This window comes from Bombina bombina, chromosome 10, assembly GCF_027579735.1.
Source record: "Bombina bombina isolate aBomBom1 chromosome 10, aBomBom1.pri, whole genome shotgun sequence".
In the NCBI taxonomy this organism is placed as follows: Eukaryota; Metazoa; Chordata; class Amphibia; order Anura; family Bombinatoridae; genus Bombina; species Bombina bombina.
Window position 1 is genome coordinate 92,438,284 of NC_069508.1, and position 16,293 is coordinate 92,454,576.

The 16,293-nt window shown below is 40.6% G+C and overlaps 1 protein-coding gene across 1 annotated transcript in view; it reads right to left on the bottom strand.

Annotated features, from left to right (window-relative positions):
* Positions 1–16,293, bottom strand: part of DNAI3 (dynein axonemal intermediate chain 3) — a 247,185-nt gene that overhangs the window by 37,610 nt on the left and 193,282 nt on the right. The window contains exon 17 of the mRNA XM_053693156.1: positions 7,530–7,660. Coding sequence (XP_053549131.1) covers positions 7,530–7,660 — 131 coding nt within the window. The remainder of the gene's footprint in view (positions 1–7,529; positions 7,661–16,293) is intronic.

Here is a 16,293-nt window from a genome sequence, read left to right on the forward strand (position 1 = left end):
TTGGTAGATATGACCTGTTCAGAGAGTGTAGTCTGTGAGGATTGCCTACTAGTCATTAACTATAAGTATAGCAGGAAGTGTAAGGTTTTGGTTACCTATTAAAACGGTCTGCCCAATCACAAACAATTGTTAAAACGAAAACTCGTCCATGATTGGTAGATATGACCTGTTCAGAGAGTGTAGTCTGTGAGGATTGGCTACTAGTCATTAAGTATAGAAGTATAGCAGGAAGTGTAAGGTTTTGATTACCTATTAAAACGGTCTGCCCAATCACAAACAATTGTTAAAATGAGAACTTGCCCATGATTGGTGGATACGACCTGTTCAGAGAGTGTAGTCTGTGAGGATTGGCTACTAGTCATTCACTATAGAAGTATAGCAGGATGTGTAAGGTTTTGGTTACATATTAAAACGATCTGCCAAATCATAAACAATTGTTAAAATGTGAACTTGTCCATGATTGGTAGATATGACCTGTTCAGAGAGTGTAGTCTGTGAGGATTGGCTACTAGTCATTAACTATAGAAGTATAGCAGGAAGTGTAAGGTTTTGGTTACCTATTAAAACGGTCTGCCCAATCACAAACAATTGTTAAAATGAGAACTCGTCCATGATTGGTTGATACGACCTGTTCAGAGAGTATAGTCTGTGAGGATTGGCTACTAGTCATTAACTATAGTATAGCAGGAAGTATAAGTTGTTTTTTTGTTTGTTTGTTTGTATGTAGAATACATGCAATTGATCAATGATTATTTAGAGAGATATTATGGAAGATCTGAATCCTGCATTATGTACATCATTAGGGTAAAAAACAAATCCTTTTTGTTTTATAAATAGTTTTATAAAATGGAGTTAAAATCATAACAAACAATTATGGTACATGAAAAGGAAGGGAGCTTAAAACGGATATAAAATTAATGATGACTGTTTAAAATTTTATTGAAATACAGAACACTCAGTCAATATAGGGCACCAAACTGATAGGTACATTTTAATAAAAACAACAAAATAGAAAAAATGGGGAATGCTTTATGTATAAGAATAATATGTTTGGTTTGTTTGGATTAATGCATAACATGTGTCTTATGGATCCTCCAAAAAGAACTCACCCGGGGAACTCCGTTAAAATTCAAATTCAATTCTTTATTTCATGTACAACAACGTTAAAAACTTTTTCCTTTTGTGCAGCAACACAGGTAAAACAAGATTCCTCCGTGCATCCAAACATTCAGACACACATGTTGGACTGAGGTAGCGTCAAGGGATCAGCTGACGCGTTTCGGCCAATAGCCGCAGTCAAAGCTGCTTTGACTACGGCTATTGGCCGAAACGCGTCAGCTGATCCCTTGACGCTACCTCAGTCCAACATGTGTGTCTGAATGTTTGGATGCACGGAGGAATCTTGTTTTACCTGTGTTGCTGCACAAAAGGAAAAAGTTTTTAACGTTGTTGTACATGAAATAAAGAATTGAATTTGAATTTTAACGGAGTTCCCCGGGTGAGTTCTTTTTGGAGGATCATTGTTGTACCTTTAATCCGGGTTGAGCTCTGCAACATGGAGGCGTGGAAAAAAGCCCCGACAAGTACACAGAGGATAGGACTCGGGCCAGTGTCTCTGAGGAGAAGGAGAGCAGCGGTGAGTAAATGATTTCTTACGGTTAAGATTTAACACTAATGTTATAACTACACCGCACAATTTGCTCCCTCTATGGACCGGAGCCGGTCAGCTACACTGTTGAAATAAGTTGAACGAATGCCGAATGTGCAGTATAAACTGACCGTTACTGACCCGAGATCCATGCTACAAATGGTGTACAAAGACAAGACTTCTGAGTGTACTATTGATGATTGAAGGGACTTTTTGTTATTTGAAACAATATATATATGCTGTGATAATAAGATTGAAAAGACTGATCTTTGTGTGGGAAGGTTAGATACACTGTTGCTATATGTGTCTTATGGACATGCCTATTGTGGGTGTTGTTCTTTAATCAATTGTGTATTGGTAGCATAAAGGTTTAAATAGCAGGATAGAGGTAAGGTGTATACATGCCTGAGGAAACGGCCCTTCAGTGGTGAGAAACGCGTTGCATTAGAGGGGATTATCCCCTTGACCACTACTTGTTATTATATTCTTTTAATATTTTAATTTTTAATTTAAATTTTTGCTTTCAGTCTTTTAATAAAAATGTTTTTTTACTATAACACAAGTATAATGGTTTCTACCTTACCTCTCATTTCCCAATATTGGGCTGTTTGTGCATTTATCCTGTTTTTGGACCATATCGTTGGTAACACCTGGAGTGGGTGAGCTGATACGCCCTAACCTAAAATTATCAGTCTGCATCTACCAGCACATAGGTGTGCTATTGGACATTGTGAGTACCCATTTGGCATAATTATCTCCATTGTTCCATCTATTTGGTTGATCTGCACATGTGGTTTCCTTTGTTGTCTTGACTCTCCATTACAGACACACCTGGCGGGGATATCCTGGAGTGGGTGTACTGACACACCATATTATGTCAGTCTGCTTCCATTAGCACATTGGGGTGCTTATTTTAAATGTGAGTACCAATTTGGCTTGAGTGCATAAGCTTTGGCTTTTTTGATTTGGTGATTCTACACATGAGGCGCCCCTCTCTTTCTTCTATTTTAACTCCAGAAAGAAAGAGCTCCAAGAGGTTCGAGAGCAATGCTCCAAGTCCAGGGACTCCGGAGCTTACCAGGGACAGGGCGCCATATATTATGGATTATTTTGCAAATTAGATATGCAAAATCTCAGACCTTTTGCTTCAAATACTGTACTGTTTTAGCACAGCAATCCCTTAATAGGATATATGCAGCAAATACAGACATCACTGCTATACCACAATAGCTGGATTCAACACACAACCTTACCCATGTGGGCAACTAAGCTACCCACTAGGCTCTAGTCGGAGGGCCAAAGATCCTCACAGGATCAGCCTCCCGGAAATCCCTGTACCAAGAATGACACGGGCAACCTTACCATTCCCGCCAAGAAGCGGGTCAGAGGCGGTTGCCGGGGAAAAATAGGGGAGAACCCCAACCCCTGCGCTCCATCTTATGAGAGCATGCGAAATACAGAAAAAAGGGGAGAGACAGACATACCCGATCTCCCGGACTCAGATGATCAGACCACTCAAGAAGGGAAAAACCAGTCCCAGCAACCTCGAGGGGCAACTGCGAACTAGGCCACAAGGAAACAGACACCCGGAAAATACCAAGAATGAAACGAAAATCGTCATCCAAACTGGTACCCCAACCATCCAGTGGTCATCCGAACCTCCAAACCCCTTGGGAATGGAGAACTTTGGTTCCGAGGACAAGCCTCCAGAACCCACGAGGAATCATAGACGGATCCCTACATAAGGAACGGCAGAGGAACTATACAATCCCTCCGATACTCCGTTCATCGAGGACGAGGAGCAAGTTGACGTTTAAAAAACCCCGAAAATACTCCCTCAAGTAATAGATAAATAAACATAAAATGAACACGCCAAGAAAGTGAACGACTCGACACCCAACAGGATAACCAGCACACCGGCACCACGTGGGTGACATGAACCCTTAAGGAACAGCAGCTAGCGCCCGACCAGTACTTGCCTGGCACAAGGAACACCTGAAACTGTCCAAGGTCCAAGAAAAATCAAAGCCCCAGAGGGATCGAAAACATAAACTATAATCATAACTAAGTTCTGATATAGAAAACACGCAGCTTCCAAGGAAGAGAGCACGCGACCACAAAATCGCATGTATCAGTTCCAGAGAAAGAATGTTCCCAACTGGAAAATTATAGCAGACATGAGCTTCTTAAAACAAATTAAATATATCCTAACCAGATTAAATAAAATGAAGGCAGCACCCGAGGGTGAATGCCCACAAAAAACGGCACGACAACCCGGACCAGCCGATTAGAGGCCCAAGCTCAGAACTGGAACAGATACTTAAAGAAAGAAAAACAGACGATAAAGAGATTGCTTCATCCCCACACGTCTAATCCAGTTTGCCGTCCAGCACAGAAGACCGATGATCCCTCGGCCCAGTAGGGCTGGAATCCTCCAGCACCGCCAAAACTTGCCTTAAAAAAACACTAAGACATGCCAGTCTATAACAGAAGGCAAAATGTTCCCCCGCCGGGTCGATGGGGAAGATAGGGAGATATAAATGTGCCAGAGCCATAGATATGGCCAAGTGGAACCGTGCTGTAACCTCTGGAGGAAACAAGCAGCCTTCCGGAGAAGGAGTAACGGCCATAGGGACACCTGCTTGCATAGCAAAAGAAGATTCTGGGGCACGCAACTCCCAGGACATGGGATCCTCAGGGGCGGATGGCTCAACGCACTCTAAATACCCTGAATCGGGAGAGGAGAGTACTCTAGAATGGCAATCGGAACATAACTGATGGGCATGGATAACCCTGGCCACTTCATATTATTTGCAAGACGTGTACTCCGAATCGGAGATTTCCATCTCCAAAAAATCAGAATCCTCCATAACTTGGAGATTGCAATTATGGGCAAACACTAACGGCACCGTACACCTCCAATGGCTGGGGCACTCACCACCTCCTGTGAACTAGACAACTAACAAACAGACTCTCTCTGTAGCCACTTGGCCAATGTGCGGAAATGGAATACAAGACCACACCCGGTCACAAGGTGCATCGTGTAAGCCAAAAAAAAAAAAAAGGCGCCAGTCCCTAGGACTGAGCAAAATGATGAAGTAAGGCCGTTATGTCCGAAAAGCCATGAGCCCAATTATCACTACACAATAAGATTCCATAAGATAAATGAGTCCCACTGGGACCCTGACTTCTTTCGTTTAACATTACATTTACATATCGAAATAAAATGAAACGATCTTACCGGAATCTACGGCCCTTCAAGTGTGACAGATAGTAGCCTCGCTTCTGACATGGACTTGAGTGAATAAAGGCAGGCAGCGAAACTCGTCAACGCTGATTTCCCAGGAGCTGTTAATATGAGTCGGGATGGTTTTGCAGAAAGACTCTCCCTGCATCTCTCTAACTTCCACCCATGCTCTCACTGAGAGGCTGACAGGATTACCTAAAACTCCAGTCCCATTTCGAAGAGTACTACCCTCCATGAGAGATCTTCAATCTTCTGACACTTCTCTGCCAACCTCCTGAGACGAAAGGCAAAGAATGACTGGGGGATGAAGGAAGTGGGGGAGGTATTTAAGCCTTTGGCTAGGGTGTCTTTGCCTCCTCCTGGTGGCCAGTTTCTGAATTCCCAAAAGTAATGAATGCAGCTGTGGACTCTTCCTGTTTAAGAAGAAAAGAATAATTATTAATATGTAAATAGTGGTTTTGTGGTGACTTTGTGCAAGTAGAAAATGTGCTTAGCTTATTGTTTACCATCACAGAAAGGAACATATAATTTTACACATTCATCCAATTTAAATAAAAAAAATATTACTTGGGCTATTGAGAATGATGTAATTTTAATTTATTGTTTTAGGGTCAAAGCTAAATATAGTGGTTAAATGTAATACATAATAATTTTTCCCTCCTTGTTCAGTGTAACTAAAGACCTTTTTTGTCTTAAACATATACTCAGTGACTTCATAATAAACCACCCCTTTTATTGCTGTCAGTACAGTAATTATATCTAATGGCCTCTGTATACTTATTGCACACATGCACCTACAATTATAATTCCTTAATGTTGAACATTACTTGTGTAATGCAGTGTTTTTCAACCAGTGTGCCATGGCACACTAGTGTGCCGTGAGAGATCCTAAGGTGTGCCGCGGCAGACTGACAACAGTGTGGGGGTGTCCCTCTTTCAAATTTTGAAATATTGGGAGGTATGTGACAGGCTCATCAGGCATCATTTACAACCATGACATTGACATTCATTCACAGACAATCATGATTGTTTGTGAATGAATGTCAGTATGTCATGTATAGTTTGTAGGAGGCATGGCATGACAGCACAGTAAAGTGTGTGTGTATATATATATATATATATATATATATATACACTGTATATATATCCTGTATTAGGCTACAATGTGTGATTTTGTAAAATTTTGGGATGGTGGTGTGCCACAGGATTTTTTAATGTAAAAAAGTGTGCCACGGCAAAAAAAAGGTTGCAAATCCTAATGTTTGTATATGTCACATGAGATGCTGCATGTGTATTTGTAATGAAGTGTGTCACTGTCCACCAATAGAACTGTAGGATGTGTCCTTATCAGCCAATTAGCAATATGTTTTTAGGGATGAGTTGTCACTGTGCACAAACATGCAAGTCCTGTTAATTTCAAAATAAAAACAACTTACAACTAACTTGTGCACAAACATGTTTTAACATTTCTAAATAGAATTATTTCATATGAATGATATAACATTTTGCGTTTAATGTTCCTTTAAATAGTTAAAGGGACATTCAGGTCAAAATTAAATGCACATAGTGATACATTTATTAGAAGCATTTTTGCTAATACATGTATATTGTAAATATGTTTCTATTCAATGATGTAATTCATCTCTTTTAGTGTTAGCATTATTACCTACATGTGCATAGCTAGATATTCTCAGTACACCAGCATTTTAAATACTGCAGCTGCTCAGAGCACCAGTGGGGCTTGTATCATGTCAGCAATGAACTAATTGAGTCATTGCCAAATGATACAAGTACGTTAGGCTCTCTAAGAAAGGGCTGTGTTTAAAATGCTGGTGCTCACAGCATACTTAAATACACTTTTGAAACAACTATCATTTTTACAAAAAGCATTTTTGCTCAAACATGTATATTGCAAAAATGCTCCTATTCAAAACAAATGTACCCATCTGCATTTTGTCTGGAATGTCCCTTTAAAAATAAGTAAAAACTATATTCAATGTGTACAACAGATTGACAATGACTTTGCCAAAAGATATGGTGGCCCATTTATCAAGCTTGTGGGCCCGTGTTTCTGGTGAGTCTTCAGACTCGCCAGAAACAGCAGTTATGAAGCAGCTGTCTAAAGACCGCTGCTCCATAACCCTGTCCGCCTGCTCTGAGCAGGCGGACAGGAATCGCCACAATTCAACCAGATCGAGTACGATCGGGTTGATTGACACCTCCCTGCTGGCGGCCCATTGGCCGCGAGTCTGCAGGGGGCGGCGTTGCACCAGCAGCTCTTGTGAGCTGCTGGTGCAATGCTGAATACGGAGAGCGTATTGCTCTCCGCATTCAGCGAGGTCTTGCAGACCTGATCCGCACTGTCAGATCAGGTCCATAAGACCTTTGATACATAGGCCCCATGGCGTCTACTTTTCCTACTGTTACAATAATAATTTGACCAATTGTATCAACTGATTGAATTTATGGAATTATACTGTGCATTTTGTCTCTGAATTGATAACCATCTTTTTTGTATGCGCTTTATCGTTTACCAAAGTCAGCTTAACGTTTTTTCCCTTGATTTATTATTCATGCTGTATGTTGAAAATATAGAATACATTCTACAATATTACCGAAATATGTCAAACTTACATTTACACCCTCTTTCCATATTGCAAAGTTCCACCCACCAACGCTGAGAATAACATCTTTGTAAAACGGAGATCTCTGAAGAGTATGAACAAATCCATCATGCACAAGATATCGGTTTAATGGTTTGGAACCTAGAAGCAGAAAAATATATTTATATTAAACTTTTGTACGATAGAGTCTAAAACAAATTCAAGTTAAAAGACAGGTTTACATATAATGCAGTGTACACTAAAACAAATGCATCTCCTTTGTGTATAGAGCTAACTGACTGAAAACCTCATGAGCTAATGAATACATATACATGTTATGTGACACAGTTCCGTTTATTACTTTAAAGGGACACTGAACCCAATTTTTTTTCTTTCGTGATTTAGATAGAGCATGCAATTTTAAGCAACTTTCTAATTTACTCCTATTATCATTTTTTCTTCGTTCTCTTGCTATCTTTATTTGAAAAAGAAGGCATCTAAGCTTTTTTCTTGTTTCAGTACTCTGGAGAGCACTTTTTTATTGGTGGATGAATTTATCCACCAATCAGCAAGGACAACCCAGGTTGTTCACCATCTAAACTTACATTCTTGCATTTCAAATAAAGACACCAACGGCTAGATTTGGAGTTTGGCGGTAAAAGGGCTGTTAACGCTCCGCGGGTTTTTTTCTGGCCGCACCATAAATTTAACTCTGGTATCGAGAGTTCAAACAAATGCTGCGTTAGGCTCCAAAAAAGGAGCGTAGAGCATTTTTACCGCAAATACAACTCTCGATACCAGAGTTGCTTACGGACGCGGCCGGCCTCAAAAACGTGCTCGTGCACGATTCTCCCATAGGAAACAATGGGGCTGTTTGAGCTGAAAAAAAACCTAACACCTGCAAAAAAGCAGCGTTCAGCTCCTAACGCAGCCCCATTGTTTCCTATGGGGAAACACTTCCTACGTCTGCACCTAACACTCTAACATGTACCCCGAGTCTAAACACCCCTAGCCTTACACTTATTAACCCCTAATCTGCCGCCCCCGCTATCGCTGACCCCTGCATTACACTTTTAACCCCTAATCTGCCGCTCCGTAAACCGCCGCCACCTACGTTATCCCTATGTACCCCTAATCTGCTGCCCTAACATCGCCGACCCCTATGTTATATTTATTAACCCCTAATCTGCCCCCCACAACGTCGCCGACACCTACCTACACTTATTAACCCCTAATCTGCCGACCGGACCTGAGCGCTACTATAATAAAGTTATTAACCCCTAATCCGCCTCACTAACCCTATCATAAATAGTATTAACCCCTAATCTGCCCTCCCTAACATCGCCGACACCTACCTTCAATTATTAACCCCTAATCTGCCGACCGGAGCTCACCGCTATTCTAATAAATGTATTAACCCCTAAAGCTAAGTCTAACCCTAACACTAACACCCCCCTAAGTTAAATATAATTTTTATCTAACGAAATAAATTAACTCTTATTAAATAAATGATTCATATTTAAAGCTAAATACTTACCTGTAAAATAAATCCTAATATAGCTACAATATAAATTACATTTATATTATAGCTATTTTAGGATTAATATTTATTTTACAGGTAACTTTGTATTTATTTTAACCAGGTACAATAGCTATTAAATAGTTAAGAACTATTTAATAGCTACCTAGTTAAAATAATTACAAATTTACCTGTAAAATAAATCCTAACCTAAGTTATAATTAAACCTAACACTACCCTATCAATAAAATAATTAAATAAACTACCTACAATTACCTACAATTAACCTAACACTACACTATCAATAAATTAATTAAACACAATTGCTACAAATAAATACAATTAAATAAACTATCTAAAGTTCAAAAAATAAAAAAGAACTAAGTTACAGAAAATAAAAAAATATTTACAAACATAAGAAAAATATTACAACAATTTTAAACTAATTACACCTACTCTAAGCCCCCTAATAAAATAACAAAGACCCCCAAAATAAAAAATTCCCTACCCTATTCTAAAATACAAAAATTACAAGCTCTTTTACCTTACCAGCCCTGAACAGGGCCCTTTGCGGGGCATGCCCCAAGAATTTCAGCTCTTTTGCCTGTAAAAAAAAACATACAATACCCCCCCCCCCAACATTACAACCCACCACCCACATACCCCTAATCTAACCCAAACCCCCCTTAAATAAACCTAACACTAAGCCCCTGATGATCTTCCTACCTTGTCTTCACCATGCCAGGTTCACCGATCCGTCCTGGCTCCAAGATCTTCATCCAACCCAAGCGGGGGTTGGCGATCCATAATCCGGTGCTCCAAAGTCTTCCTCCTATCCGGCAAGAAGAGGACATCCGGACCGGCAAACATCTTCTCCAAGCGGCATCTTCTATGTTCTTCCATCCGATGACGACCGGCTCCATCTTGAAGACCTCCAGCGCGGATCCATCCTCTTCTTCCGACGACTAGACGACGAATGACGGTTCCTTTAAGGGACGTCATCCAAGATGGCGTCCCTCGAATTCCGATTGGCTGATAGGATTCTATCAGCCAATCGGAATTAAGGTAGGAATTTTCTTAATTGGCTGATGGAATCAGCCAATCAGAATCAAGTTCAATCCGATTGGCTGATCCAATCAGCCAATCAGATTGAGCTCGCATTCTATTGGCTGATCGGAACAGCCAATAGAATGCGAGCTCAATCTGATTGGCTGATTGGATCAGCCAATCGGATTGAACTTGATTCTGATTGGCTGATTCCATCAGCCAATCAGAAAATTCCTACCTTAATTCCGATTGGCTGATAGAATCCTATCAGCCAATCGGAATTCGAGGGACGCCATCTTGGATGACGTCCCTTAAAGGAACCGTCATTCGTCGTCTAGTCGTCGGAAGAAGAGGATGGATCCGCGCTGGAGGTCTTCAAGATGGAGCCGGTCGTCATCGGATGGAAGAACATAGAAGATGCCGCTTGGAGAAGATGTTTGCCGGTCCGGATGTCCTCTTCTTGCCGGATAGGAGGAAGACTTTGGAGCACCGGATTATGGATCGCCAACCCCCGCTTGGGTTGGATGAAGATCTTGGAGCCAGGACGGATCGGTGAACCTGGCATGGTGAAGACAAGGTAGGAAGATCATCAGGGGCTTAGTGTTAGGTTTATTTAAGGGGGGTTTGGGTTAGATTAGGGGTATGTGGGTGGTGGGTTGTAATGTTGGGGGGGGGGGTATTGTATGTTTTTTTTTTTTTTTTTTTTTTTTTTTTTTTAATTTTTCTTTATTGAGGTTATAAAAATGATACAGGCAAACGGCATCTCAATTGCGGAAACATATCAGAATCACATAACAATGTACATATTAAATGTTAAGATAAACATATTTGTTCGCCCAGTTAAGAAAATAAAAATAAGAATTAACCTCAGGTTTTCAGTTAAGGATTATCCCCTTAAGATATGCTACACAGACAATTAGAGTGATTTCCCTCAGTGGAAAATAGAGGCCACTCTTGGACCTCCTGAAAAAGAATATAAGTCAAAGAGGGCATTTTAGGGGGGGGGGGGGGGAGAATAAAATAACAAACTGGGCCACTTTTGGACCCTAAGTGAAAACACCTTAGCTTATGGACTAGAATAGTCATTATGGGTTTGATATATGTAAGTAATATATGATTAAGCAGAAAAGACTACACAATATACAGTTCTGATGGTTTTCAATGCATAAAAGTTAACTTAGCAATATCTCAATCTATAGTATAGAAAACCCTACAAAGGGAGTATCATGTGGTTGAACCAGTTGAAAACACACTGCTTTATAGCCTCTATGTCTGGAGGTATATGTGAGAAAAGGGCACATTTCCTATAACCGTTAAACAAACATATTAACACTAGAAAATGACCTTAGGTAACTTGTTTAAGTCTAAGATATCCCTGATGGGTCTGGCTGTAACGTAACATCAATATAGGGTATTCTTTACAGTGATTTACAATTTGATATAGAGTTACATTAGATTCTACAGACAAATTGTTAGCATAGGTATAGAAAGGCAAGGGTATAATAATATCACCCTGTAACGTGGTGTCCAAAACTTCATTTTTTCCCCCACTAGAATGTCCAAGGTAATTACACCGGGACAAGGGGGAGAGTATGTGATACCATTAGCCCACTCCAATGCGGTCTAGCTGAGCAGATCTCCAGCACCAGATATCCCCCAGACCGTTCATACCTGAAGGCCCCCAGGGTCAAAAGTCCGGCAGCTGCAAGGCATGGCTAAAGAGTCAAAAGAATGGCGGAAAGTTCCCCTGCAAGTGATTAGAACTGCTACCCGATCTCTCGGTCTCTTCTTCTCCAGAGCAGGGCAATAATGTACAGCAGAGGGTATCAACGCTGTGGCCGTGATCCAAGTCTCTGCAATAGTGCTCAGTTCACAGCAGGCAGATGCCGTCCTAGGCAGCTTCAGTTCCACCTCTGTCGCCCTCCGCCAATTCAGCTCTTGATATCTCCCGCTGGTGTTGTTGTCATCATGTGAGAGGTAAGTTTGATCCCGGCTTGGAGATATTACTTTTACTGGACTGCTGGTCACCTTTGATGTTGCGGGTGCAAGCTGTTGCTGCCTGGAGGTTAGTGTGAGCGTCTCACTCGTGGCTGGAACGCCATCAGGATTGTCAACCACCGCTGTAGGATTCTGTGCAGGCGGGCTCAAATGCTTTACTGCCTCAGTCGGAGCCTGGATCTGGGGCGCTGGGCTAGGTAGGTTCGAGATTGGCTCGTGGAGATTTGTGTTTGTTTTAGTTGTCTCTCCAGGGTCTCTTAGCTTCTCCTGGCGGTGCCCCACTTTTCTGGCTAATGCACGGATGCTCTCCCATTCAGCGTCCCAAGCCTGTTGTATCCTTGCATGCTGCTCCTGCAGTAGTTTTGTCACTGCTGTTAGTAACAGGTCTGAGCTCAGCGCCATCTTTAACGGGTATGTACTTAGGAGGAAGGTATCGTATTCTTCTGCTAATTCTCCTATATAGCAAGGATGGTGCTTAAGATAGATACAAGTAGTGTTGGTATCAGTTGAGAAATATAGTTCAGTATCCAAATGATGAGATTTTCAGTGTCTAGCACTGCATACCCGGCTTACAAGATACCGGGGGGGGTGTTGAGAGCCTCTCACTTACGCGGCTGCCTTAGGCCTCAACCCTCCAGATCAGTTATTAAGGGTGGTAGTCCAAAGATTCTGGTAGTATTTGATTCAGCTTAGCGAGCAGAGTTTAGTTATCAGGATGTGGTAGGTGAATGGACCTCATGGACACCAATAAAAGGCAAGTTATTGATGCTTCACTCAGAACAACTGATATTGCGACCATTCAAGGTGCTGCCTAGAGTCACGCCCCTGTATGTTTTTTTTTTTTACAGGCAAAAGAGCTGAAATTCTTGGGGCATGCCCCGCAAAGGGCCCTGTTCAGGGCTGGTAAGGTAAAAGAGCTTGTAATTTTTGTATTTTAGAATAGGGTAGGGAATTTTTTATTTTGGGGGTCTTTGTTATTTTATTAGGGGGCTTAGAGTAGGTGTAATTAGTTTAAAATTGTTGTAATATTTTTCTTATGTTTGTAAATATTTTTTTATTTTCTGTAACTTAGTTCTTTTTTATTTTTTGTACTTTAGATAGTTTATTTAATTGTATTTATTTGTAGCAATTGTGTTTAATTAATTTATTGATAGTGTAGTGTTAGGTTAATTGTAGGTAATTGTAGGTAGTTTATTTAATTATTTTATTGATAGGGTAGTGTTAGGTTTAATTATATCTTAGGTTAGGATTTATTTTACAGGTAAATTTGTAATTATTTTAACTAGGTAACTATTAAATAGTTCTTAACTATTTAATAGCTATTGTACCTGGTTAAAATAAATACAAAGTTACCTGTAAAATAAATATTAATCCTAAAATAGCTATAATATAATTATAATTTATATTGTAGCTATATTAGGATTTATTTTACAGGTAAGTATTTAGCTTTAAATAGGAATCATTTATTTAATAAGAGTTAATTTATTTCGTTAGATAAAAATTATATTTAACTTAGGGGGGTGTTAGTGTTAGGGTTAGACTTAGCTTTAGGGGTTAATACATTTATTAGAATAGCGGTGAGCTCCGGTCGGCAGATTAGGGGTTAATAATTGAAGGTAGGTGTCGGCGATGTTAGGGAGGGCAGATTAGGGGTTAATACTATTTATGATAGGGTTAGTGAGGCGGATTAGGGGTTAATAACTTTATTATAGTAGCGCTCAGGTCCGCTCGGCAGATTAGGGGTTAATAAGTGTAGGTAGGTGTCGGCGACGTTGTGGGGGGCAGATTAGGGGTTAATAAATATAACATAGGGGTCGGCGATGTTAGGGGCAGAAGATTAGGGGTACATAGGGATAACGTAGGTGGCGGCGATTTGCGGTCGGAAGATTAGGGGTTAATTATTTTAAGTAGCTTGCGGCGACGTTGTGTGGGGCAAGTTAGGGGTTAATAAATATAATATAGGGGTCGGCGGGGTTAGGGGCAGCAGATTAGGGGTACATAAGTATAACGTAGGTGGCGGTCGGCAGATTAGGGGTTAAAAATTTTAATCGAGTGGCGGCGATGTGGGGGGACCTCGGTTTAGGGGTACATAGGTAGTTTATGGGTGTTAGTGTAGTTTAGGGTACAGTAGTTAAGAGCTTTATGAACCGGCGTTAGCCAGAAAGCTCTTAACTCCTGCTTTTTTCAGGCGGCTGGAATCTTGTCGTTAGAGCTCTAACGCTCACTGCAGAAACGACTCTAAATACCGGCGTTAGAAAGATCCCATTGAAAAGATAGGCTACGCAAATGGCGTAGGGGGATCTGCGGTATGGAAAAGTCGCGGCTGTAAAGTGAGCGTTAGACCCTTTAATCACTGACTCCAAATACCAGCGGGCGGCCAAAACCAGCGTTAGGAGCCTCTAACGCTGGTTTTGACGGCTACCGCCGAACTCTAAATCTAGGCCCAAGAGAATAAAGAAAATTTTATAATAGGAGTAAATTAGAAAGTTGCTTAAAATTTCATGCTATAACTGAATAAAAAAATAAAAAAATTTGGGTTCAGTGTCCCTTTAAATGTAATTGTGGTCTATATTGCTTACATATCTATAGTACATACATCTGACATCACTGATGATATAAGGGAATTCAATTTTTTTATTCTAAAAATATTGTTGATTTGTGCTTATATTCCACATACAAGATTGACAGATAATTGCATGCATAGTGTGCAAGAATAAATCAGAAGCCTGCAAGACTCCCAAATTGCCAAGTCAAGGGTTAAGCAGACTTTTTTTTTGTAACAGAAAGTATATTGCGAAGTTGCTGTGCAAACTATCCTGGTGCTAGAGTGTTACTGTGACTTTGGCATAGTTTGGGCATCTCCTGTCAATCATTGGGAGGGGTGTAAGCTGGTTTACAGCATGCCTAATTTATGGTGATGTGGGCTTTATGTGTGTCGTGTTTATTATTTAAAATAATATTGTACTATAACCCCCCAACCCCCCCCAACCCCACAGATAGGCTGATGGAGTTGATTATGCAATAATACGTAAGTTTGAATTATAGGGAAAATGGAAAAAGGAGGTGTTACAGAATGTAATGTAATAAATATGAAAAGGGAACCAAATGTAAATAATGTTATGGAGATATGAGGAAATTTGTCTTGCCTGAGTCTATTATCGTTGTAATTACTTTGTGTTATATATATTTTGATTACAAGCTTATCGAAAGTTAAATTGCTGTTTGGAAATATGTAAAACACCTTTAAGTATTATACCAGCTGTAGAAATTGCTCCTCTTTTTTTATATTAAAAAGCTGTTTTTGCTTACTGAAAACAGGCCATTTAAATGGGCTGAGGTTCCCGACAGTACAGATATCCTTGTGTATTTCTTTATACACACATGCCTCCTTATCTTTTCTCTTGATCTACACACACACAGACTGATACGTAGAGTAATTGCAAATTAACATTTTAGTGTCTGTCACTCCAACCCCCACTGGGCTGCTGCTGATTCTTGCATGCATAGCTTTTCTTTAGGGAATACAAACATTCACATTTTAAGTATAGGTGGTTTTAACGGGCAAAAACAGCTATTTCAAATGACATAAAAGGTAAAGGAGCCATTTGTAATCAATGTAACACACTACTGCAGGAAAAATGGATAATTGGCAACATATTAAAGGTACAATGTCTTTTTACCATACCAGCTGTGGGGCCAACTTTAATTTTTAAGCAAAATATGCAGGGCTTTCATATTATAGAGATGTCTACGGATACACCCCTTTTAATATTATTTTTGTCTCATTTGCTGTAGGAAATCAAAGTATGCTAAAAGCTAAAATGTTAGGCTCTATACACAGATGTTGATGTAGGGCAGGATGTGTTAGTGATTGACAGATACATAGTGGCTGTTCTATAGGGGCCCATTTATCAAGCTCCGAATGGAGCTTGAAGGGCCGTGTTTCTGGCGAGTCTGAAGACTAAAGACCGCTGCTCCATAACCCTGTTCGCCTGCTCTGAGTAGGCGGAAAGACATCGCCGCAATTCAACCCGATCGAGTACGATCGGGTTGATTGACACCTCCCTGCTGGCGGCCCATTGGCCGCGAGTCTGCAAGGGGCGGCGTTGCACCAGCAGCTCTTGTGAGCTGCTGGTGCAATGCTGAATACGGAGAGCGTATTGCTCTCTGCATTCAGCGAGGTCTTGCGGACCTGATCCGCACTGCAAGACCTTTGATAAATTGCCATAAT